Source organism: Herpailurus yagouaroundi, unplaced genomic scaffold (assembly GCF_014898765.1).
Source record: "Herpailurus yagouaroundi ecotype Mexico unplaced genomic scaffold, PumYag 483, whole genome shotgun sequence".
In the NCBI taxonomy this organism is placed as follows: Eukaryota; Metazoa; Chordata; class Mammalia; order Carnivora; family Felidae; genus Herpailurus; species Herpailurus yagouaroundi.
In genome coordinates, this window is record NW_024412700.1 from 6,281,421 (window position 1) to 6,305,596 (window position 24,176).

The following is a 24,176-nucleotide window of genomic DNA, read 5'->3' on the forward strand; positions in this document are numbered from 1 at the left end:
AGTTCCGTCCCCTGCTGCTGGCTCGGGGGTCACAAAACTACCGCGGGGCTGCTTGACAGCCCACATTGTGGCAAAGCCTCAAACCCATCGGGGGAACGGATGCTCGTTAAAGCTCACTTCAGGCGGGCAGTGCCGCTCAGACACACTGAAGGTAGGCGAAGAGAGCCAGGCTTTCCGCCTCCACAACGGCAGAACAAGAAATGACTCCAAGTGCCTGGCGCAGAACTGAAATAGGGCCGTTAAGAAGTAGAGGAAAGAAAACCTGCACAATTCTCGCAGGGTAGCCAATGGACGCTGTTTCGTGTGCACTTCTGGAAAAGGGGCTGAAATGTGCAGGGAACCATGCAGGGGCCCTTACCTTGCTCTCGTCCTCAGGGTCATTATAGCCACACGCGTCTATGAAATCTGGAAACATCTCTGACCACCCATCACTTGTGCAGTTTTTGCTTATGTTTCCTAGAAGGTAAAGTTCAGGTGTCAGGTCTGTGGGTCCACGACAGCGGCCTTAGCAGCGACAGCGTAGGCAGTGCTTGGAGGTATGTGCATTCACCTGCCCAGGCTTCCCACCCATGAAACCTGGGTTGTGCAGGGCCTCGGTGGCTCAAGGGAGAGCTGCTGTGTCGCGAAGCACAGTGGTGGTGCCCGTAGCTATGCCGGTGATGGCTGCAATGTATGGTGTTATCATTATGGAGCACAGTGGACAACTTGTGTTCTGCCCAGTGATGGACCATTCCGGAGCCCGCTATCCCAGTCCACCCTCACTCCGCTGCCCCGGGCACAGTGACCAGGGAGCACGGGCAGGCACCACTGACCACTGATGTTGGAGGAAGAGACTGTGGGTGTAAGATTTAAATCACATAAGGTAAAGGCAGTTTTGATCTTATAGTACCATTTTTTTGCTCCTAGTTAATGTAAACGTGTATGTTAAACTCAGGGATGCAATGTTCCCTCAGGCTACTGAAATGCAAGTGTCCTCAGCAGGTGACTGCAGTCATTGAGTGGTGATGAGTGAAATCAGGGCTGGGCACTGGTGGCCTGTGATGGGGGCAGGCGGGGCTGGGGCTCACTGGGTGGGCTTTGGGAGGCTGGAGCCCGGGAGGCCCTTCCTGCCTTGGTGATCCCTACCAGCAGCTGACCCCCCAGAGGGTCCTCTGTGACTCACAGCCCCAGCAAATCTTTCCACTCACACGAGCCAAGACTGTAAGGCAGACTTGGTGGGCATGACAGCTCCCGTTTCACCTGAGAAAATGAGATTCTGAGGGTTCTGTCACCTGCCCGAGGTTCTGTAATGACTGAGCTGCAGAGATAGGTTTTCGAACTCAAAAACTCCTTATTTTGTCAACCCCAGGGCAGCCTACGTGTTCACCCGCTTTGATCTATTAATCAGACAAAATCGAAAGCAAAGTGCGTTCACATGGAGGTGATAATATGTGTAAGCGATTCCTGGCATGCTGTGTGGAGGCAGGTGGGAGGGCCCAGACCCTGACCTGCTGGCAAGTGGGGAGGGGGTCTCAGCAAAGCCCCCGGCAGCATCACCTGGGCTCATGCTGCCTGGTCTCTCTCCAACACCACCGTTCCGTGCATTTTTCTGACTCCAGGCCCCCAACCCTCCTCCTGCTCCAGCTCCAGAGGGTGTCCCAGGGGAGTCTGGGGGTGGCTGGAGGGCAGGGACCACATAGTAGGGAGTGGAGGCAAGACAGAGTCCTGAGAGATGAGGCCCCACTCACTGCCCTATTTTATAGATAGGGAGACAGGCCCACAGGAGATAAAGATCTGCCCAGAGTCAGGAATCAGAACAGCAGTGGGAGTGGCTGTGGCTGCATATGGCTCGCTGAGCTCCTGCTGTATGCCAGGCTTGGTGCCCAGGCCCCCATTTAACCCTGAGACTACATGGGGGCCCTTTAGTGGTCCTACGTCACAGGTGGGGGACCTGAGCCGACAGGTGAGGGGCCCTGTTCCAATCCCGGGCAGTGGTCTCCTCGTCTGCACAGCACACCTGCTGTCTGGCCCTCATTGCCCAGCTCTTGGGACCTGTGCCTGAGCTCTGCGGATGCGGCCAGGAGTGGGCACTGAGCCAGTCATTCCTCATTAATACACAGCAAACACTAAAGAAGACGCTGAAATGTCAAGATCCCACACGGGTTCTCCATTTTGCCTGGAAGACACCTGGAGGCAGAGGCAGAAGGCATGCTTCCAGGAAATGCTTGAGGCAGCAATGTGTAGAGAGGGGCCTGGGAGGTGGGAGGGGGCCTGGAGGGGGGTGAGCGAGGGGCCGGGAGGTGGGAGGGAGACCAGGGAGGTGAGAGAGGGGCCGGGAGGTGGGAGGAGGCCTGGGGGAGGTAAGCGAGGGACCGGGAGGTGGGAGGGGGCGCGGGGGGGGGGGGTAAGCGAGGGGCTGGGAGGTGGCAGGAGGCCTGTGGGGGTGAGTGAGGGGCTGGGAGGTGAGAGAGAGACCAGGGAGGTGAGAGAGGGGCCAGGAGGTGGGAGGGAGCCTGGGGAGAAGAGAGAAAGTCCAGGGAGGTGAGAGAAAGTCCAGGGAGGTGAGAGTGGGAACATATAGAAAAGAGGGGAAGCCACAGCTTTATGACTCAGGAGCTTGGACTTCCTTCTCCCTCCTCTGTGAGTGGACCTCTTCCCCACCCTGACTCTGTGGGGACCATCTGCTCGGTGGGAACCCCCACCACTTTGTGAGGACCTCCCAGTCTTTGTGAACTCTTCCTGCTGTAGCCCCAAGTTTAGCAGCCATGCCTGGCGCCCTGAGCAGAGCGGTGACAAGTGTCACTCTCGCGTGCTCCCCAAAGCTGATTATAAGCTCACTGGGTGTAAGTCTGTGAGGGTCCTTGGTCATCTGCAGAGGCAGGGAGGGTGAGTTTGCCTGCACAGGGAGCACTGCGCCTATTGGGGCGTGGGGGTCCCTGCCCTCCAGATGACCCAGTCTGATGTGAGAGCAGCTCCCAATTGTGAGCTCTGTGTTGCAGGCACTGCGTTAGGCTCCACAGCCCTCAGGGTAAGGTCTGACCACAACCCCAATGCCTAGCTAGTTTCGGGACTCACTCTTGTCCCCCCGGGACAAGTTGGCAGAGCCAGAACTCAGAGCCAGGCTGCTCGGCTGCAGGGCCTGTGCTCTGGACCATTTTGTTGTCCATCTGTTTGGGCTTTCCCTCCGATGCAGTCACAACCACTGTCTCCCTGCCCTGGAGAAGTGCTAAGTGAGCAGGAACCACCATGCCCTAAGGGGTCAACTCTTCAGAACAAACCTTAGTCTATGAGCCTGCCTCCCTCCTTCACTTGATGGTTTGCCGCTGTCCCTTTTAAAGATTCATCCTCGGTGCTAAACTGAGTCCCCACAGCTTTCCTGTCACTCTGCTGGCCTGTGGGAGTGGATTTGCACCCCATATCCTAGCACAGCTCAGAGGGGCCTCCCACGGACCCTGGAGCTCATGCAGCATGAGGACAGCAGACAGCAAGGTGCTGGTTGCCATGACATCATCTAGAGAGACCACCCAATTTCCCGCTACTGGAGGTAGGAAAACTCAGAAGAGAAAACAATTTTCATGAAAGCACAGATCTGTCTCTTGAGCATCTGGGTCTATGGGCTGAAACAGTCACAAGTCACTTTGTGATCTGGCTCTCCCCACAGGTCACTGTGGGAGCAACTATCACATTCTAAGTGCTTTCTGCTAACTGGGAAGTAACATACAGTTTCAAGCCCTACTGGTTCTTAACTGTATTTCAAGACCACACTTTATCCCTGCCAAATTTCCTATTTGGGGCCTCCGCCCATTGCCATCCAATGCCTGTCGGTCCCAGCCCCAGCCGTACTCAGCCTCCAGCTCCGGATTATGTTCACGTTTCTCTAAGGCCCACACTCTGTCCAACACTCCTAGAGACCTGCACTCCATGTGGACCACAATTTGTCGACAGTCTGTGTAAGTGCCTCATGGTTCACATGTTTTGTGACCAGTTAAATAAGGGGATGCATATACTTTTCAGATCACCTAGCTGTTTTATACAGACTCAGGAGAACTCCCTAGTAGTAGAGATCTCCCCACAGCAGCAAGGCAGTGTCATGCTCCCTGTTTGGATAAAAAAAGAGCATCAAGCATTTAACCCAAGGCAGACACGGAGTCTTCATTCCCCATAGCAGCACAATGACTCATAGCAGAGCCAGATTCTAGCCTGACCTGGGCTGGGTGCCCCACGTGGCTCCCCTCTGGCAGAGGTTAGGCGCTCACAACAGGTGGCCCAGAATCAGAGCTCTTGTGCTCTCCAGTGTGCAACCCCTGGCTGCCCCCTGGAGGCATTTAGAACCTACCATCTATCAGGGGAAGCCTAAGTCTATGCCAATTCATTTGAGGTTTCTGGGAGAATATTTATAGTCCAAACCATTCAATACAAATGGTATTGATTAGATAGGATATTTTTTAGAGTTTAGATTTTCTAAAACAATTTAGTTTTTCTGACTTGAAGATGACCAATGTTGCTTATGCAGGTATGACCCCAAGTCCCCTCAAACTGCTTCACTGACTAACTCAGGAAGAGTCTCACCTTGCAAGTCACAGAGATAAAAGGAAACCTTTCCTTTCCTCCATCCCAACCTGTGCCACAAATTTCTGCTTGAAGTGTTTCAACAATTCTACTTCTCAAGAGTTTTTACCCTGTAACGCTTGCTCAAGATGAAAATAAGTTCTCTACAGTGCTTGAAAGTATCCTGCCTTTCTGATTTCCAGATGTATCTCCTCTTTTCTATTCTTCCGGATAGATTTCTTCATGTTATAAAAGTCTGGATCCTTTACAAGAGAAAACAAAAACCACAGCACAGCACAGCACAACCACCTTCCTGGGAACAAGCCAAGAGATGTTGTGGCAGCGTGCGGAGAGCAAAGGCGCAGGACCGGTGGCACCCCAGCCCTGCCAGCCCCTCCAGACCCTGGAGACAGAGAGACAGCGGGTCTTCTGACCACATGGAGCCGGTTCAGAAAGTGGGAGCTGGGAGCTGAGCTCGGTCCAATGAGCAAGATGTTTCCTGTGGACGAGAGACTGCTTCTGGGCTCGAGGAAAGCCTGGCCACTGTCCCTGAGCATCAGGGCGCCTCAAAGCATCTGGAGGACGCTCTCTGATGGCTCACGGACACCCACGAGTGGCAGGGAGGCACAGGACTGCACGGATGTTTTCCTCGGCGCCTGAAGCCAGTGGCTCCTCATCTGCATTGCCGCCCGCCCCCTTTGGGGCGCTCCCGTATCAGGCTCACTCGTCCATGATTGTCTAGGGCCTGCTCTCCCCTGCTGTTTCCCTTGAGGTGGCTGACCTGGCAAGAAGCTTCTCATCCTCCTGCTCCTCAAACCAGCTCAGTAGATGATGGCACAGCTGTTCCCTGACTCAGTAAAGGAAACCAAGGAGCCTGCTTCTTGCTGCCTTCCATGGAGAAGCCAGCCCATAGCCTCTGCGGGGGTTTAGACACAGCGCTGACAGACGGTACCTGGTTTGCTGTAAAAATTGCTGAACACTGTAGGACAGGGCACTGTGACAGTCTCGCCTACGTCCGCAGGGCGCCAGCATGTAATGTTGTCCCAGACGCCAGTGCAGGCTAGGAGGAGAGAGACAGTGTAAGAAGGACTAACCAGTGCAACGGAAGCATACGCGAGGCTGCTTGGGGGATGCCTAGGTCAGCAGGAGCACATCTGATCAAAGGCTTTGCAAGTAGATAGTCCCTTACTTAGGCAACTATCTTGCAAATTACCTTTTTGTGAAACAAGTTTGCACCAACAGAATTGCTGAGAATATAGTTAGCGTCTGTGTTCGTTTTAATCAGGTTTGGAGAAATAACCAGATGTGTGGTAGAAAGTATTTGAGTAATCCAATGTGCAATGTGCACTGATGAACTTTAATAGAATCGTTACTTCTCTCCTGCTGAGGTGCTTCCCCCAGTGTGATAATATGGGTACTCTTGAAGGCTTAGGGTCCCCTGGATGAAGGCATACTTCTGCTTTTAGGGAATCTGACTTCAAGGATAATTTGCACATTTAAATATTTGATAAGATTTACTTGATTTAAAAAAATTTTTTTAACGTTTATTATTTTTGAGACAGAGGGAGACAGAGCATGAATGGGGGAGGGTCAGAGAGAGAGGGAGACACAGAATCTGAAACAGGCTCCAGGCTCTGAGCTGTCAGCACAGAGCCCGACACAGGGCTCGAACTCATGAACCTTGAGATCATGACCTGAGCCGAAGTTGGACGCTTCACTGACTGAGCCACCCAGGTGCCCCAAGATTTACTTGATTTTAATAGTCAAGATGACATCTATGTGATGAAATCTTAGGTTACCCTCATGCAGTTATCAAATAACCTAATTTGTATAATGTTATGGCTTAAGCCATTCTCCAGATCTCTTACAGGGTCTTAGCAACCACCACACCCTGTGCAAGGATACAAACGTGCCAATCATCCAAGGTGAAAGGCAATGACCTCTCAACGTCACACAAACCATGACAATCCACATTTGAACCCAAGGCTTTTTACTACAAGTCCCAGGTACTGACACTGTATTAACTTCAATATTGGAGGTGCTAGCCTAGGTAAAAACAAACAAACAACAGTTCTGACATGCCATCCAGTCCTGCACAGGAACTGTACAAAAACACCAATGAAGTATTTACATTCTTGGTTCGAACACAGGAGTGTTTTAGCTCAAGAATGCAGATGCCTCTGATAAGTTGGGTATAAATCAAGTTTTGCAGATGAAAATACTTTCTAGAAGTTTTTAAAATAAAAATGGGGCGCCTGGGTGGCTCAGTCGGTTGAGCATCCTACTTCAGCTAAGGTCACGATCTCACTCCTCTGTGAGTTTGAGGCCCGCGTCGGGCTCTGTGCTGACAGCATGGAGCCTGCTTGGGATTCTGTCTCTCCCTCTCTCTCTGCCCCTCCCCTGCTCATGATCTGTCTCTCTCTGTCTCAAAAATAAGTAAAGACATTAAAAAAATTTTTTTTAATTTTAAAAAATAAAATAAAAATGAAAATATATTCATTCTAAAAATTTAATTAGATACCAATGATTAAATGAGTAATACATTCATACTATATTAATGTCCTTACACATGTGAGGAAAATATTGTTCTTAAAGAAATATTCAGAATAAGTCATCAAGTACAAATGAGTCACTAGCTACTCCACGTTGTGCCTGGGCTGAACAGACCAGGGCAGGGAGTGGCCCTGCAGTGACACCACACATGACACCTCCGGACGCCGGCACAGGAGAGCAGGAGCTTGCTGAGCCTTGGATGAGGCAGGTCAGGGCCGGGGTTCCCAACAGAGCTCCAACGAGGGGGAAAGTGAGGTGTCCAGGTCTCCAGGGAAACACAGCAGTGGCCGAGCCTCTCCACCGTCGGGAAAGCAGTGTGTTCTGACCATTGGTCAGACCACTGGCCGTTGGTCATTGTGAAGGTTCAACCGTCCTCACCACAGAAATGACAAATTTCTGCTTAAATAATGAAATCTTAATGGAGACATATTAAATCCACGGGTTCATTTCAGTCACTTTTCCCATTATAGTAAGATTTGAGTTAAGTACCTAGAGTCTCATGGGTCAATCCCTTCAATCGCTGGCAAGCCGTCCCTTTATTTGTGCATTTACTGGACGCACGTGTAGCGGGTAGTGCAGGACTCAGAGGCTGTGGTGGCCTTCCCACCTACAGTGAGCGGGGAGAGTCATCTGCCCGGCCCTGGGGCCAGGGCGCAGGAGGATGGCAGGCTGGTGATGAGGCATCCACACCTGTGGGGAGTCTGAGGGCTGGAGACCGCCAGTGACGCGTCCATGGCTTCTCTCTCCTGCTTCCCAATCTCACAGCAATGACACCCACAAGTGTGAAAGGGCTGCACCCAGAGATGTCAATAAACTTTGAAGATCAAAAGCATACATGTGCTAAGTAATGAGGCAGCACCCACAGCAGGGCGAGAAGCAAGAGGAAGGCGGTGTTTGCGCCTTGGAGGGGCCCCAGACGCAGGACGCCGGGCGCGGGGTGACTGAATTCGAGAGGATCACGTCAAGTGTGACTTCTGAGCATTGAGACTTCCATCCTTCCTTCCCGCATCAGTTGTTTGTGGAGGCTGACTTTTGCCACCTAACTGGAACAGGACCACGGGAGGCCCCAGACCAGCCAGGCCAACTGGGGCAGGAGGGTGGGGGGCCCAGGAGGAGAGGGCTCTAAGGAAGAAATGGCACTTTATGATAACCTCACGTTATCCAATTGTCTTGAGAGTATTTTGTTGTTCTGGTACAAAGTTTGATGCCTAATTACCAATAGATATATAGAAAATGAAGGAATAGAAAAGCCAGGCACTTATTGTTCCAGGAAAAGCATAAAGTTAGACAAGAAAGGAAATATTGACTGTTACGTGGTCAGCTGTGATCATAATAATGCAAACCGACAATTGCGACGTGACCACTGGAGGACAGATTGAAGGAGGGACGGAAGTGTGACAGGCGGGGCCATTCCCAATAAAACAACAGTATGAACGAAGACATTACATTTGGGAGCAGAGACTAGTCTGAACAATGATGAGCAGTGTGGATTGTCTAAGACACAGCGGCCAGGGGAGGCAGTCAGTCAGGCCTGCACGGGGAGCTTACTGTTGTCATGCACTCGTAGCAGCCCTTGGTATTTAAGATGATGACGAAAAAGTCGAGTCCCTCTGAAAGGAGGAAAAGCCTGTGCATATCAAATAGACTCTGAAAGGTTACCCGACAGAAGTTAGCAACCATTCCTGATGGTCAAAAACTCCAAATAAGAAAATAATATAGGACACTTTAATAAGACAAAGACCGTTTGTTTAAATTAGAAAGTATTATTAGAGATGGTTAAACACAGTGTGCAAGCAAAGTCAGGAACCTGGCTGGAAACTTGCTATCACCATTGTTATTTAACAAAAGCCAGCAGTTTTAGCTAAAACAATAATTAAAAGAAAATGAACCCAGAGGGTACATTGCTATAAAACTGAGAAGTCCCAGAGCTGCACTTTCCAGTATGGCAACCCCTTGCCACGTGTGACCATTTAAATTTAAATCTAAATTAGTCAAGACTAAATACAATAAAAATTCAGTTCCTCAGTCGCAGTAGCTGATTTCAAACTGGAGCTCAGCGGCCAGGCGTGGTTTGCGGCTGTGACATCACAGCTCAGGTGGAAAACACAGCTGTCTTCACAGGAAGTTCTCTCGGAGCTCTAGTTAAAGGAAGCCACCAAACCCTAAAAGCCACTCTTCCAAACTATCAAGAAGCTTAAAGCGAAGAGAGAAAATGGAGCCCATCAGTGCTGTATCTGTACTCTAGTGCTGAAGGTAAGCCAGTCCAGACAGGTGAGACTGTCTCCCTGTGGTGGTTTATTAGCCAAGAGTGCCCACGCACATTATCTGAAATATTCTATGAAGAAATATGTGAGACTTTTTGGTAAAAAATGTATTTTCCACTTATCACACAAATATTTTCTGTCTTTCAAAACCCACCAAAGAGATGTGGAAGAAGCCCTCTCATTTAAGTGATGGTTAGTAGCTTGTTGAACTGAAAAGCTAGGGGAAAAAAAACACCTAAAACACAGGGGTGCTGGGTGACTCAGTCGATTAAGCCTCCGACTTTGGTTCAGGTCACGATCTTGAGGTTTGGGAGTTTGAGCCCCACTTCGGGGTCTGTGCTGACAGCTCAGAGCCTGGAGCCTGCTTCAGATTCTGTGTCTCCCTCTCCCTCTGCCCCTTCCCTGCTAGCGCTCTGTCTCTCTCTGTCCCTCAAAGATAAATAAGCTTTGGGGCGCCTGGGTGGCGCAGTCGGTTAAGCGTCCGACTTCAGCCAGGTCACGATCTCGCGGTCCGGGAGTTCGAGCCCCGCGTCAGGCTCTGGGCTGATGGCTCAGAGCCTGGAGCCTGTTTCCGATTCTGTGTCTCCCTCTCTCTCTGCCCCTCCCCCGTTCATGCTCTGTCTCTCTCTGTCCCAAAAATAAATAAACGTTAAAAAAAAAAAGATAAATAAGCTTTAATAAAGAAAAAATAAAACACAAAAGTGTATGTCTATTACTTACACTTGGAACATATAGCCAAAGCCTTTCCTTTGAGCATGGGCCTGCCTACTGGGCTTTGCAGAGTCTCTCCTGAGTACACATACCCTGAAGTCTGTCTAGGATTCCCACTTTGAAAGTCTGGACATGGGCTGACAGACTCCTTCCAGACTAGGGTTAGGGTTAGGGTTAGGGTTAGGGTTCCAAAGCTGACCCCAGCTGTCATTCTCACCTCCAACTCTACCACTGTTCGGCACCTCGCTTTTCCTAGTCTTCCCAGAGCGCACACGCTAGTTTTCTCAGAGACAAGTGCTTCTGTGGCTCTCCATCAGCTTGCATGCTATTTCATGGAGCTGTAGGGTGAGTGACAGCTTTAGGGGGCACTTGTATGTTGCAAAGTGTCCCAGAGGCTGCAGGGGGGTGACAGGTGGGCAGGGAGAGCCCTCGCCAGGAGCCTGGCCAAGTTGCCTGGGGCGAGCCTGCCAATTTCAAGGGAAGAGCAAGTACAGGTGCCCAACGTAAACTGCACTCTAGACTCAGCAGCTTGGAAAAACTGACCCTCCACGTGTGCGGCCTGCAGACTTTTCTTAAACCTCATAACATTGTCAGTGGGGTACACACAGGACATTGGTGAACAGCGTTCAGGAAAGGCTGCTGTTAAAACACGTTCATGTGGATGTGCTGGAAACACGGGCACAGAGAACCGAACTCTAAGGAGGCACCTGTAGCTCAACCTTCTTGAGATCATCTCGTCAGAGGGCACAGTCTCACCAGGTGGGGAGGAATCTGCCATGATTAAGAGGAAACTAATCCTTCTACCAAATTTTCTAAAATATTTCCAGGCAAGTCATAACTCTCACAGATGACGGTGCCTGTGTTGCTTTGACTTCTGGATTTTTTTCTCATTATCTCAATGACATAAACACCAACGAATTTTCAGGGAAAGCATAATGTGAATCTCACTCCTGTCATGTCACACTTTCTGCAGGAAGGAGGCCTGTGAGGCTGTGCTTCGTCCACACAGCTGTGACCCACCCACTGCAGAGAAGTCCCTTCGCACCTGCACATGTGCACAGAGGGATGCCTGTCAGTGCTCCTGCAGCAAACATCAGGATTTATGTTTCAGACGAGGCTGTGACCACGGCCACACACACGGATACTGCCCTCTCTGTGTGAGGTTCCTGGGGCACTGTGGGCGGCAGCCATGCCCCGACCCACCTACCTTTCGACCATGAGAGAATCCTGTCCCTTACAAATACCAACTCCCAGAGAGAGAAGCTTAGGAAACCCTGGTGGGCCCGGCTCTTAGAGATGGACTGTGAGGTTCCCACATTCACAGAGTGATGGAGGCCCATTTTCCAGCATGCACCAGGAAGCAGTGAGTAGTGACGGGGGTGGGGTGGGGGGGTACTCAGTGGCTGCAGCCCTGCCTGTGGAGGAGAGGCTGGGAGACCTGCATCGGGAGGCTTTGTCCTCTGAGTCTCCGGGCTCTAGACAGAGTGAGGGGTGGGCCGCAGGAACAGGTGAGTGGGGAGAGGAGAGAAAGAGAAAACTGTTTCTGGCTGGGCACTGGTTGGCAGTATGCCTCCCTCCACATTTAAGAGTAAACATTACCAATAACTTCCGGCATTCAAAAACTCAATGTAAGTTTAAAGTCACGAGCAGCAAAGCTTCTTCCGGAATCGGACATTGCAGGGAAGCTTGGGAGGCCTGCCCAGAGCCCCCTCAGTGGGCACAACGGCTGCTGACCAAGGAGCCTTTCTTCTTCCCTGTTAACCGGGCATTCGCCAGGTGGGAGCCCTGTGCCTCTCCAGGGCAGTTTCTGCAGAAACAGTTTCTGCAGTTTCTCCAGGGCAGACTTCTCTGCCGTCCCCACTGCCAGAATCCTGAGCAAAGTCCCAGAAGAGGAATTTCAGTGGGTTGGCTGTGGAGGCATACTCTGCTAGGAACCATTTTACTGGCTTCCAGAAGCTGTATAAGAAACGCTGTCAGCCGAGTCCATCTGCGTGAACACGCGAAAGAAACGGTTTTGATGCAGTGAGACAGAGACGGGTCCTCTGTCCTGGTCCCTGTCTCTGTCGTGCGGGTGGCTTGAGAGTTCATGTGCATGAGAAGATGGGGGCGGGGGGAGACACTGAAAAATACTTAATAACAGAGGCAGGAGGGGCAAAGGGGAAAGGCCTCCGTCTGGGATCCTCAGCCCGCAGTGGAAACACACCATCAAATCCAAGGGCTTTCATGACAGATGCTGAGTTTTCATTTACTTTTTAGTTGTTTTTTTTTTTTTTAATTTTTTTTTTCAACGTTTATTTATTTTTTGGGACAGAGAGAGACAGATCATGAACGGGGGAGGGGGCAGAGAGAGAGGGAGACACAGAATCGGAAACAGGCTCCAAGCCATCAGCCCAGAGCCTGACGCGGGGCTCGAACTCACGGACCGCGAGATCGTGACCTGGCTGAAGTCGGACGCTTAACCGACTGCGCCACCCAGGCGCCCCTAGTTTTTAAACCTTGCTCAAGAAAGACTAGAAAAACAGCACATCTGGTTCTGAACACGAGCACGTGCTTAACTTTTCTAAACCTCAGTTTCCCCCTCTGCAAAGTGGAAGTGATCCCCGACAGCGCCCCGGGCAGAAAATTTAGAGGCTACGAGGCAAGAGGGTGCTCACCAGGCAGGGACAGCGCCTCACACGCTCCTAAGGGTGCTGAAGTGCCCGCCCCTCCTCTGCACCTCCACAAACCCAGGAGTTGAGCCCGACAACCAGCCCCTCAGATGTGGCCACTAAGAGAAACAGACGGGGCCACAGTGTTAGTGGTGATGGTGGCAGAGCTGACCTCATTGTGTCACCAAAACCCCAAAAGGCCACTGGTGTATATGGCACAGAGGAAGAGGCAGGCACAAGAGCCTGAACCCCTGGCCCACACAGCCTCTGTGTGTTAGGGACTTAAGCAGGGTGGGTTGTCGACAGCCAGGGGGCCCAGTCTTGGGGGCAGCAGCCCATGAGGCAGTCCCTGGAAGTGCCAGGCAGGCGGCTCTGCCCGGGGGTGTGGGGCCTCTGCACAGGGGCTGCCCCGGGGGGCCGCTCCCCTGCAGCCCCTGTGGCCTGTATTTTGGTCTGGGGTGACTCAGGCCAGATTAATCACTGGACATCTCTGAATAGGAAAAAGCACTTTAAAAACAAATGTCACCTCTCACTCCATTTGTCATTGCCCTCATCGGTCCCTCAAAATAAGTACCAATGCTTAGCCAGGGACAAAAAGAAAGTAGGAAACGTGACTGTTCAGAGGGTCAGTGGGACAATCATTCTAAAAGACGCAAAATTTTGTTATGGGGAAGAGACTCACAGCTCATCTGGGAAACACTGCTGTGCGGTGGGGAGGTCCTATCTCAAGAGGCTGCGAGACTGTCTCAGGTCATGAGACCCACTGGGAACACATCCAAGCCCTCATCAAATCCCACTGCCCCAGCATCTGTCCACGGAGAACTTCTCAGTACTTGTCACAGTAAAAGCACCTCATTGAAATATGTCTTTAAAATTCTACGTATTTTTCCAGGTGTGCATTCTACACCCACTGGAAGCATGTTTCCACGTCAGATGAGCCCACGAAAGAGGAGAAGGGAGACACTGTGCCCACGTTCCTCTCCTAACAGTCTAGCGTGCAGCATGCAGGGAAACTCAAAATTCTCATGTTTGTTAAACCGTGCGCTGATATGCCTGTGCCAGACCTGATCTGAGAGGGTGCCGTCCCTTCGTGCCTGCCCAGTGGGAAATGCAGGCTGTGCCCCTCGAGTTTCTGATGACTGTGGGCTGAGGCACAGTCTGGTTTCCTGATCAGATATGGGCAGCCAGTGGCCTGTGGTGTGGCAGGGGCAGCGTGGGCTGGGCGGGCAAGGGGCAGATGTGCCCAGTGTGTCTGGAAGGCTGAGAGCCTCTCTTGGTGGAAACCTCCACCCCCTCCTTCCCTGTGCAGTCGGACAGGGCTTCTGTCTCTCAGCCACAGCCCCTGGTCCCTGCAGGCCGGCTCCTGGGCAGAGGACAAGGACGAATTCAGGGATGAGGCAGTGGCCTGTGCCCTCATGGGGACTCATCCCATAGGCCCTGAAAACGCCTCCAAAGCAGCTACTCCCTTTTGCTTTCGGTGGGCTCACTCATTGTTATTGACTGAAGACAGAGCCCCGCTTTGCACTCTGTTCCTGTAGGACAAGGATGAACCAGACAAAAGCTGAGACAAGAGCCCCACAGCACATGCGGCCTCACCATGCGGCCTGCCACCAGGAATGCCTGGACCGTGTGAACTGTGTTCTCAGTCCCTCCCATCCGAATGAGAACTGGAGGAGTCCCGACAGGCATGGCTTGGCAGCCACCTAGGAGCTTTCCACAGATCCTCTGAGCTCTAAAATTCTTATGTAATGGTCTCTTCCTTTTGGTCATCAAAGTCATTGATCTGTTTCCCATTTCCAGCCCCCCTCCATGCCTATTATCAATTTAAAGAACTGAAAGTTCAATGGAATGACTCACCAATTTAGTTGGAAGAAACCTTTTGTACACAGTGCTTTGTCTGTGAACACAGCCATTTGTTCTGACCTGAATCCCCGGACAAGCCGACTGCTGCCCAGCCCCTGCCTGCTGGCCCCACAGAGCTGGCCCCAGGGCCGTGCTGCACCAGGCTCACTGAGGGGACACGAGCTTTTCCTTTCCTGCTAGGTGCTCACGAACAGGTGAACACACACACAAGTCTCCGAGAGCCCCAGAGCCAGGAAGACTCTGTGACCAGCATTCTCCCCTCACTCTAGACGCCACATACTGGTGGGCCCCCAGGATTCAAAGGACCAGATGTAGCCCCAACGGGCAGCTCTGGGCCCTCTAATTTCTCCCAGTGGCGGTCAGCACATCATCAAGTAACCCTCCCACCTCGGGGCCTCAGGTCACTGTAAGATTCGTCCCATGTCCTGCAGTCAAAACTGGGCTACTTGTAATTTCTGCTCTCAGACCTAATTCTGCTTCTGGAGTCTTCAATGGGCAGAAATGGCAACAACTTAACACTCTCCTCCCTACCCAGCTTTGACTTTCTGCTCAGAGACCACCCCCATACACACAGAGACCACTTCCCGACACTCAAGGCAGGGCTTCCCAGGAGCCTGAGCTGAGCACACAGCACAGGAAGGACCCCAGGGTCTCTGTGGCCTGAGCTCAGGGTGCATGAGGGAGAGACACGGCAGTCCTCCCTCCAGCACTGCCAGAAGCAGAGAACACTTCGTGCTGGGCTTGTCTCAGCATTTACTGTAAACAAGCCTCCCCAGTTGTGGCTGACAAAGTCCAAAGGAAGCTGCCTGGAGATGCCCAGCAGGTCCAGATTCCCAGCCCTGTGGACAGTGGACAGAATCACCGGTAAACCTGCCACTGGGTCTAGAGGCTCCAAAACACACTTGCTACTCCTAAATTTTCCCACCGGGCCTTCCCTCGGTTTCTGGTTTCCTCCTTGTATATATCTTTGCATGTTGCCAGTTCGGGGGCCAATTACAAATATCCTGTTACGCTAAATCCTGTAGAACTCTAGTTAATCTGAGCCCGAAAAGTGATGATCAAATCTTACTAGATGAGGGATTCCTTCTTTCTGTTGTTCTAAGGATGCATATTTACATCGTTTGTTCTTAAAATATTTACCAGTAAGATACGGCAAGATACATCCATGCATTTGCTAAGCTGGGTATGGTGCTAAATGCTGCTTTAAAAACGCTGCAATCATGGGGCACCTGGGTGGCTCAGTTGGTTAGGTGTCCGACTTTGGCTCGGGTCATGATCTCACGGTTCACGGGTTCAAGTCCTGTGTTGGGCTCTATGCTGACGGCTGGAGCCTGGAGCCTGCTTTGGATTCTGTGTCTCCTCTCTCTCTGCCCCTCCCCTGCTCATGCTCTGTCTCTTTCAAAAGTGAATAAACATTAAAAAATGTTTTTACAATGTTGCAATCAGGAATGATGAAAATAATGCTTACTGGCAGCACAGTAGAAAGGGGCCTTTTGAGGGGACGTAGCCAATGCAGTAACTCTTCAGGACTAATGAATGTGCTCTGGACATTCACAGACCATCAGTGTAGGTGAAAGACAAGCACACGCCAGAAGTGTGTTCCCGGAAGGGTCTGGAAGACAAGTTGGTAGAACAAGCTTGGGGCATGGTGACAACCTAGCTGTCTGTTGTCCGTGGAGGCAGAAACGAAACAACACACTGTCCAACCAACAGCCTGCACTTTCTTCGTGATGTAACAGGCTTGTAGCTGACATGAGCCACGCCCTCTTATCATCTGTAGTAGCAAGTATTCATTTCTTCAACCCGTGTTTAGTGAGCAGCTACTATGTTCCCAAGGCTGCACTATCACGAGTTACCTCTGCCAGGAGGGCCTTGACCAAGATACAGCAGGAGAATACACCACAGAGACATCACCTGGGGACTGGTGCTTCATCATTCCTGGGGCTTGTGCAGGAGTCCACAAAGCAGGTCCCTAAGCCTTAGGTCCCTGAAAGAAACAGCTAAGCAGGCCTGGATGAGGCCCTGGGGCCATACTGCTTCCGTAGGTCACTTGTGAGACACCTCGATTTTACACATTAGAAAACCCAGGTCCCACAGCTGACCTGGACTCCAGAGACATTTAAGGTGCTACAAGGAATATTTTACAGGGAAGGTATTTTTCAGACAATGCCAGGATACCCCAATATTCTGTCTAATTAGGGTGCCGAATGAAGTAATGCCCTTCTCAGTAACCTGGAGGTGAACTACAACTAAGGTCTGGAAATACCATTTGCTACGACGTTGCCGCTGGATGGCACTTTGATAATAGATTGCTTTGAAACTTTGCATCTGGAAGCAGGAAAGTTTTATTTTGGGGTTGGTGGTGCAGGTGGATTCCATTAGTGAGAGTCATATTCTGGGACTCAAACTCACATTAAACCAAGACTCAAAACCCAGAATTAACCAAGGCTGTTAACCAAACAAAAGGATTTTTCAAAAAAAGAGATCAAGTTTGAACTCACGTGTTTTAAAAATATGCCAAATTTGGGGCGCCTGGGTGGCTCAGGTGGTTAAGTGTCCGACTTTATCTCAGGTCATGATCTCACGGTTCATGGGTTCAAGCCCCGCATCAGGCTCTGTGTTGACAGTTCAGAGCCTGGAGCCTGCCTCAGATTCTGTGTCTCCCTCTCTCTCTCTCTGCCCCTCCTCAGCTCATGCTCTGTCTCTCTCTCTCTCCCTCCCTCAAAAATAAATTAAAAAAAATTTTTTTTTTAAAATTTAAAAATATGCCAAATCCAATAAATCCCAAACATCAGAATGTCCTCCAAGTTGAGCCTGAGTGAATCTGATGCCTGTGGGTGGGACCCGCCGGTCAGCACCGCTGTCCAGGGATGGGCCGCCAACACCTCAGAGGCCAGGGCAGCACCCACACCCTCCTCAGGCCGCCTTCAGAAGCCTGTGTAAGGCCCTAAAATGGTGTCGGTTTAGGAAAACTGATGCGTGTGCTAAATCGTGTCAACCAGCTTGTGCCTTTCACTCACTGAAGTGTTTGCTGTTATCGCCGTTTACAAGCAGCCTCTGTTTCCTTAAATGTCAAAAATTCTCCAAAGCCTTGCTCCCAATGTCTTCGACAAGTCGGGACCATGTGAACTCCAGGAGAGGCAGGGCACTGCTCTGCTGAGAGGCTAATATGCTGGGCCTCCTGCCATGTTATTCCCAGGATAATCCTCCACAGATTTATGATCGGGACTTGGGTGACTTCCCAGGATCCTTCCAGGACATAGATCTAACAGTGTTATGAGGAGCGTGACAAATCGTCCTCACACACAGCACAGCAGGCGCACAGCGGAGTGTGACCCTGGGTGTGAGAACCAGCCCAAGCACAGACACGCCCGGCCCTGCTCCTCCAAGCCAAGGGTGCCTCCAGCTCCCTCTGGGACCGGCCGCTGTGGGAAGTGCAGCTGTTAAGAGGGCCGGCACGACTCGGCCGCCAGGGTCCCCACGAGTGTCTGCCAGCCAGTGCCCCGGGTCCAGGTCTGGTGACCTCCTCGGCCCCATCCCCCCGGGGGTGTGGGGGCCCCTGATACCTCACCCTGTCCTCCCTGCCCGCCTCTTCCTTCAGCTCTGCCCTTGAGCTCGCGTCTGCACGCAAGGCCTTCTGCCAAACACAGTCCCACCCGCTCAGCAGCCCTCTGCCTCTGCCTTTCTCTTCGGCTCCCACGTGGACTCAGTGGTCTCCACCCCAAGGCACCTCTTCCTTGGCCCTCAGCTCTGTCTCCGGCTCCTTTTGCACTTCTGGAGGGCAGCTGACTCACACCGTCCAGCCCCCAGGGCCTCCCCGGTCGCCATCTCTCTGCAGTTGGGCTGATGGCTGCACCATCTGTGGCAACGGCTCTTCCCCTCCTCCCCTACAGCGGACACCTTCATGTCCCACCTGGGATGTTACTCACTTAGCAGGCTGCTCCGCTCCCAGGGCCACCCTAACGACTCCTCTCAGAAGCGTCTGCCCCAAGAGCCTACCTGAGGTGCAGCTCACTTTCCAGAATCCCTCGGTAGGCTCTTTATTCTCAGCAATCCAGGCTGGGGGTCAACTCTGTTTTCCTTTCCCTGTTCCTAGCCTTTCCCCGGGCTGACGCCCTGCACTCCCAACACGTGCCTCTCCCTTTCACTGTTGGTCCAAGCCCTGGAGCTTGAGAACACAGCCAGCACCCAGCCCCCCAGTGGAAACACTCCCTCCTCTGAACTCCTGAGGAGCAGGCAGATGGGCTTGCGTGGATCTTTTAGTGTCTCAGGGTACTGAGCCCAAGGGCTCACAGGACAGAGCCGAAGTGCTGGGGAAGGGGCAGTAGGAAGGACGTGCTGCCCTTGTCATTGGGGCTACGTGGGCAGGGCCCCACCAGGCATCCTGGCTGCACCCCCACTGCCCTCCCAAACAGGCCTCTGTCCTCTCTCCGCAGGAAAGGAGGGAGCTGTGAAGAAGTCACAGATTTAAAAAGCTGTGTTAATATCTCCCTGGGATAGGAGGGAGGGAGTCTTCGGAAGTAGCTCTTGGGCTGCCAGAGCACTGCTGACTGAGTCACAGTAAGCATTCCATCCCAGGGGGGTGCAGACGTCTGGGAATGCTCTGGGCCATGGATCTGTCATCCCGGACCTCCCGGTCTCCACCTGCAGAAAGACCACAGCAGCCGGTGACAGGCCTATGTCCACACAGAAGAGCAGAGGACTGAGGGACCCCACCAGGGGTGTGATGAGGAAACTAAGGCCAAAGGCACAAGGTACCAATCAAGGTCCTGTCCCGAAACTTCAAAACCATCACTGTAGGCCAGAGGAAAGGAAATGCTGATTTAACAAATGATGGAATCCCTTATGCAAAGAGGTAGCTTCAGCTGAACATGCTGACAGTTAAAGTGAGCACTCAAGAGACTTAGGCACAGTCTCGGCTAATAGATCGTGTAGTGTCAAAGGAATCTCCTGTCTCTTTGAAGCAGACACTAAAGAGGAAGGAAAATCCTTTTCTAAAGCATGTTCTCGCTAAGATACCAAACATGGCTTTGTAAAAACAGCATTTGACTAGGAGGCCAGGGACCTGGGCTCTGTCTGCCACCAACTTTGGACGAGACTCTCCGAATGTTCTTTCGCATTTCTATACTTCGACGCGCCTTGATCCAGATCAGGATGGAGGGCTGCCCTGACATCTGCCGTGTGCACACCTGCCTCCTTCGTCCCGAGACATGGCCCAGCCTCTCAGGGACACAGCATGCCTGGTGCCTCCCTCTGCCCTGCACACTGGTGGAATTCGCACAGCCTGTGCTTCTCAGATCAATCCGTGCCTGAAAGGAAGGGTCCCTCCAGCAGAAGCCTTTGTGCCAAGAGGCTGAGGAACCTGGAGAAGGGACGCCTGCAGTACAAGAGGGCGTGTGCTCACTGTCATGACAGAAGCAATACCGAGATGCAAAAGGGCTTGGCCTGGTGGCAGGGTGTCTGGGAGCCGCCAGGTGGGAGTGAATCCATCCCAGGTCTGACACAGGACATATGACGTCACTGAACAGGAGGACTGCTGTGCATAAAGTGTGTGTAGTAAATTTGCAAAATACTGGCCACTGATTAGCTTATTATCAAAAAGCATCAATTTTTCTTGGTAGTGTCCCCACCCACCCTCACTCTGTCTTATCTCTGAGTAAAGATGATGTAAGTCCTTAATCATTTTTCTATCACTGTCAGTTTCTGGTTCCAAGTAAACTGATGTTATTGTATGCTTACATTCTCTGGTTTCCCTTCAGAAATCCTACTGCCTTTTGACTCAAAGCCCTGTTATCCCTGCTCACCCCATGCCGCTGGGGACGTGATTTGGGGTTCCGAGAGGGGGTGATCATGTTCCATCCAATTTCGCTTCATGCCTTCCTTCCTGGTATACACTCAATAAAAACATGCTGAAAAAATTAATGAAAGACAGACTCAGCCAATGTGTCGGCAAATGACAAGACAGCCTCATTTTCACTCATGCCATGATACAAGGCAGACGCTCAAAACCAGAGGCTTGGCCACAGGGCATTTCAAAGCAGCTCCCCAGAATTGGTGCTTGACCCAGAAAACCTTACAAAGCCTTGCAACTGAACACCTTCAAATCTCCAAGTCCTTGTCAGGAAGGGCTGCCCAACAATCAAAACCGTGCAGGAGAAAATCCACCAAGGATCTGAGGGGGTCATGCCATAGTGATACTCGTTACCTTCCATCCTCCAATGGCAGCACTGGCCCCGTGCCAGGACAGCCAGCGCCAGGCAGAAACCGTGGCTCTGTCCGACGTGTGTGCACAGAGCACAGGTGCGGGGGGGCTGGGGGCCTCCACAGGGCTCTCATGCCAGGGCAAAAGACCCCAGAGACAGCAGGCTGCAGAAACTCCCGCCTGTACACACCGCACGTGATGGGTGCGCAAACGGGAAACAACAGAACGTCAGTCGAATCAGAACTTGTGCTGCCAGGGTCATCTGGAGAAGAAACCCAGCTTTACAGCCCAATTCCCACCAACCAGAAGAGCAGGAGAACATGCCACTGGTCCTGTGAGAATCTGGGGGAAGGAAGAAATTTGGGCTTAGAGGGGAACACACGAAGCAAAGAGGCAGAAGCAGTGAAGGCCATTGTTGAGCCGCTGAGCTGAGCCTTGGGGTCACCAGCACCAAGGGACTTGGGCCGGTCTTAGAAGGGAGGACAGGAGAAGTGACCCTGGTCTGAATCAGTGCAGTGTGAGCCCACTTCGAAGTCCCTTCCTGGGATTTAACCTCAGGTTATAGGCTTCTTCTTCCAAATAAGATCAGCGATCACCGTGGCTTCTAGGTGTGCAGGTATCTCACTTACGAGAAACCGATTTCTTGTTTACGATTCCTGTTGTGAGTCTAAACATAAAAATTTAATTCAAGGTAGAATCTTTCTCAGTGAGATTTTTTTCCTGTAAAAAGTAAACTTAGAGTCATTACTTTCAGAAAATTCAATAAATGATTATTATTTATATAACCAAGGCTACTAGCTGATTCTAAGGAGTTTAGAATTATGAGAAATCTAGTCAAGAAAAAAAAAAAGACCCAGTTCAATGGGAAAAAACAGATCAGGCTATTTAATCTATCGGCCCAAAGAGATATTTGGACTAGAACAAGAGCCCACCATGTCAGTGGGGAGGGGAGGGGGAAGAAGTGGGCCTCTAGCACCACACTGACATCAGAAGGGCAGCTGCATTCTCCTTGGCCGTGCCGTGAACTTCCAGAATGCCTCCCTTCAGACCCACATGAATAGAAGACGGTGGGTACTCTGTTTACGCATCTGCTCGCGTGTCTGTAACGACCAGGGATAGAAAGCCACGAATATGGAGCTTGCTCTTCAAGGGCTCGTGCTCTGCAGGGAGAAAGACAACCACAAAGCAGATGAAGCATGTGACGGCAGGGCTCTCTGTGCACGGGCCACGCTGGCCAGAAACAGGTGCCTCGGACAGGTGGGGATCCAGGAAGAGTCTGCAGAAGAGACAGCTTCCTCACTTGATTTTCTGAAAGGGTTTAGTTCCCTTTGTGATAAAAAGGTGCAAGGAAGAGATGAGACATAAAATGGGATGTAATCACTTACATTTTCTGTGACAAAACCGTCACAGAAATAAGAAAGCTGTTAACAAGTTATTCAGTCACATGAGGAGAATGTTTCAATTTCATGATCAGTGGCTTGAAGTCCACCGTCAAACGCTGGTGAAGTATTTTATTCACATGAACAAATGCAGGCATTAGAGCACAGCTTGTAAGCTCCCTAAAAGCCCAGGAGCCTGGGACAGACGGATGAATAGTATGTTAGAACACTACGCATCTCTTAATAGAATATTTAAATACACAGCCGTGACCAAATACATTGCTGAAGTTGAAAACAAAAAGAAAGACCGAGCACAGACCGGAGTGTATGGGTACGTGGTGCCTGGCTTACGTCTGTACAAAAGGGAAACGGGGACACATTACACACTGTGTGCGCACGGTCTTTAGGAGGTAAGGGAGGGGTGCTGGAGGTTTGGAGTGGGGAACATTAGCCATTAGACACGTTTTTGAATGGTATTTTTTCATGTGCATATATCACTTAATTTTTAATGTGAAAATTTTCATTAATTTGTTCAGCAAATCTTATTCAGTATCTTTTTAAATGCCAAGTACTGTGTAAGACCTTGGGCCGTGATGGGGACGAAATGCCCTCTCCCCCTTGAGGACAGTGTGGGGGGACAGCGAGCCGTGGTCACAACAGTCATGCTGTGGAGAAGAAGAAGGACATTCAAGCCTACTGAGAAGCCGCTGTCCTGGGACGAGCGCTGACAGTTTTGTCCCAACTGTCTTTTTGAGAATGTCTGTGAAACAGGTTTGACGGACAGGCACAGTGCCTCCCTCTGGGCTGACCCCAGTAAATGAGAGAGCATCTTTCTCTGGAGCAAAGGCTGGGCGGGAGGGCCAGCAGCCTCCCGTGACACTGAGGGCTCCTCAGCTGTGACACAAACTGCCCGCGGGCACCGCGTCAGTCCTGTGGGATCTGGGGGAAGGGAGTATGTGAACATGACACCCCAGCTGCCTGTTTGCTGGGAGCGGTCAAGTCTGTCTCTGACCCAGGGTCCCAGGCCTGCTGTCTTTGACCCAGGGTCCCAGGCCCGCAGGCATCTGTGAAACCGTGGCGGCCCAACTGGTTAGCTTGCAAGTATGGGGACTCCAAACCCCTCACAGCTCTTGACACATTGATCAAAATTAACGTAGTAAGCACCCTTTGTTTAAAAAAGTCAGAGAAAAGTAAGTCTTCTAGTGGAGCGCTTCCCATGGCCCTGGTCCTAAGCTAACATTTGCCATCACGGCCATTTCAGCCCGGCACCTTCATGGTCCAGCTCAGGGGGTGGAGCTGCCAGGAAAACCCAGGTGCCACCTCTGCTCCTCTCAGACACAGTCCACACCCCTCCAGGTCTAGGCAGGAATAATACAAAGTCCCACAGAAGTTCCTGTCCTATCTGTGCACAGGCAAAGCCTGCAGGAGCGGACTCATGCCCTCCCCACGCAGGTCAGCCCGGGCCACCGCTAGGGAGCACTGCCGGATTTTAGCTGTATTTTTAGGCACCTGTGGCCTCGGAAGGCCTCATACGTCTATCAGGAGCATTAAGTTAGTCTTGTCGATGAATTAATATTAAGTGGCAAAGCTCTAAATACTTCCTAAGCTTTTCTTCCTTATAAAGTGAACCCTTTAAAGGGGTTTAGAATTAAAATTGCTTATTTTCTCTGGATTTATGTGTCTGTGTTTGTTTTAGATTCAGCATGTAATAAAAAGAATTCCTTGTCAGATTTATACGAATTACCTTACTATAACTGAAAGCTGGTTTTCTTTGTTTCTGTTTTCACACCAATTTCTGAATCCTACAAATTTAAAAGTAGATACTACGGACCCTTAATGTCTCCTCTCACTTTTACTTTTGCCGAAAGTGAGCAAACGTACGCTTTCATCCGATCAGAATGCCTTCGCTCTGCTCCTGGCTTACCTCATGTACAGTGTCTTTATTCTGGTGACATTACTATCTATAACCCTGGCATTTGAGGTCTGCATATTTCAAAAAGTAAGAAAAAAAGGAATTTAGAACACAAAT

The 24,176-nt window shown here is 51.1% G+C and overlaps 1 protein-coding gene across 3 annotated transcripts in view; it reads right to left on the bottom strand.

Moving 5' to 3' along the window:
• Nucleotides 1–24,176, bottom strand: part of VIPR2 (vasoactive intestinal peptide receptor 2) — a 69,839-nt gene that overhangs the window by 39,669 nt on the left and 5,994 nt on the right. For 2 of the 3 annotated variants that reach the window (XM_040464593.1, XM_040464595.1), the window contains exons 3-4: nt 5,480–5,587; nt 359–456 (exon numbers count right to left, since the gene is read on the bottom strand). In XM_040464593.1, coding sequence (XP_040320527.1) covers nt 359–456; nt 5,480–5,587 — 206 coding nt within the window. The remainder of the gene's footprint in view (nt 1–358; nt 457–5,479; nt 5,588–24,176) is intronic. The other variant, XM_040464594.1, reaches the window with a different exon arrangement.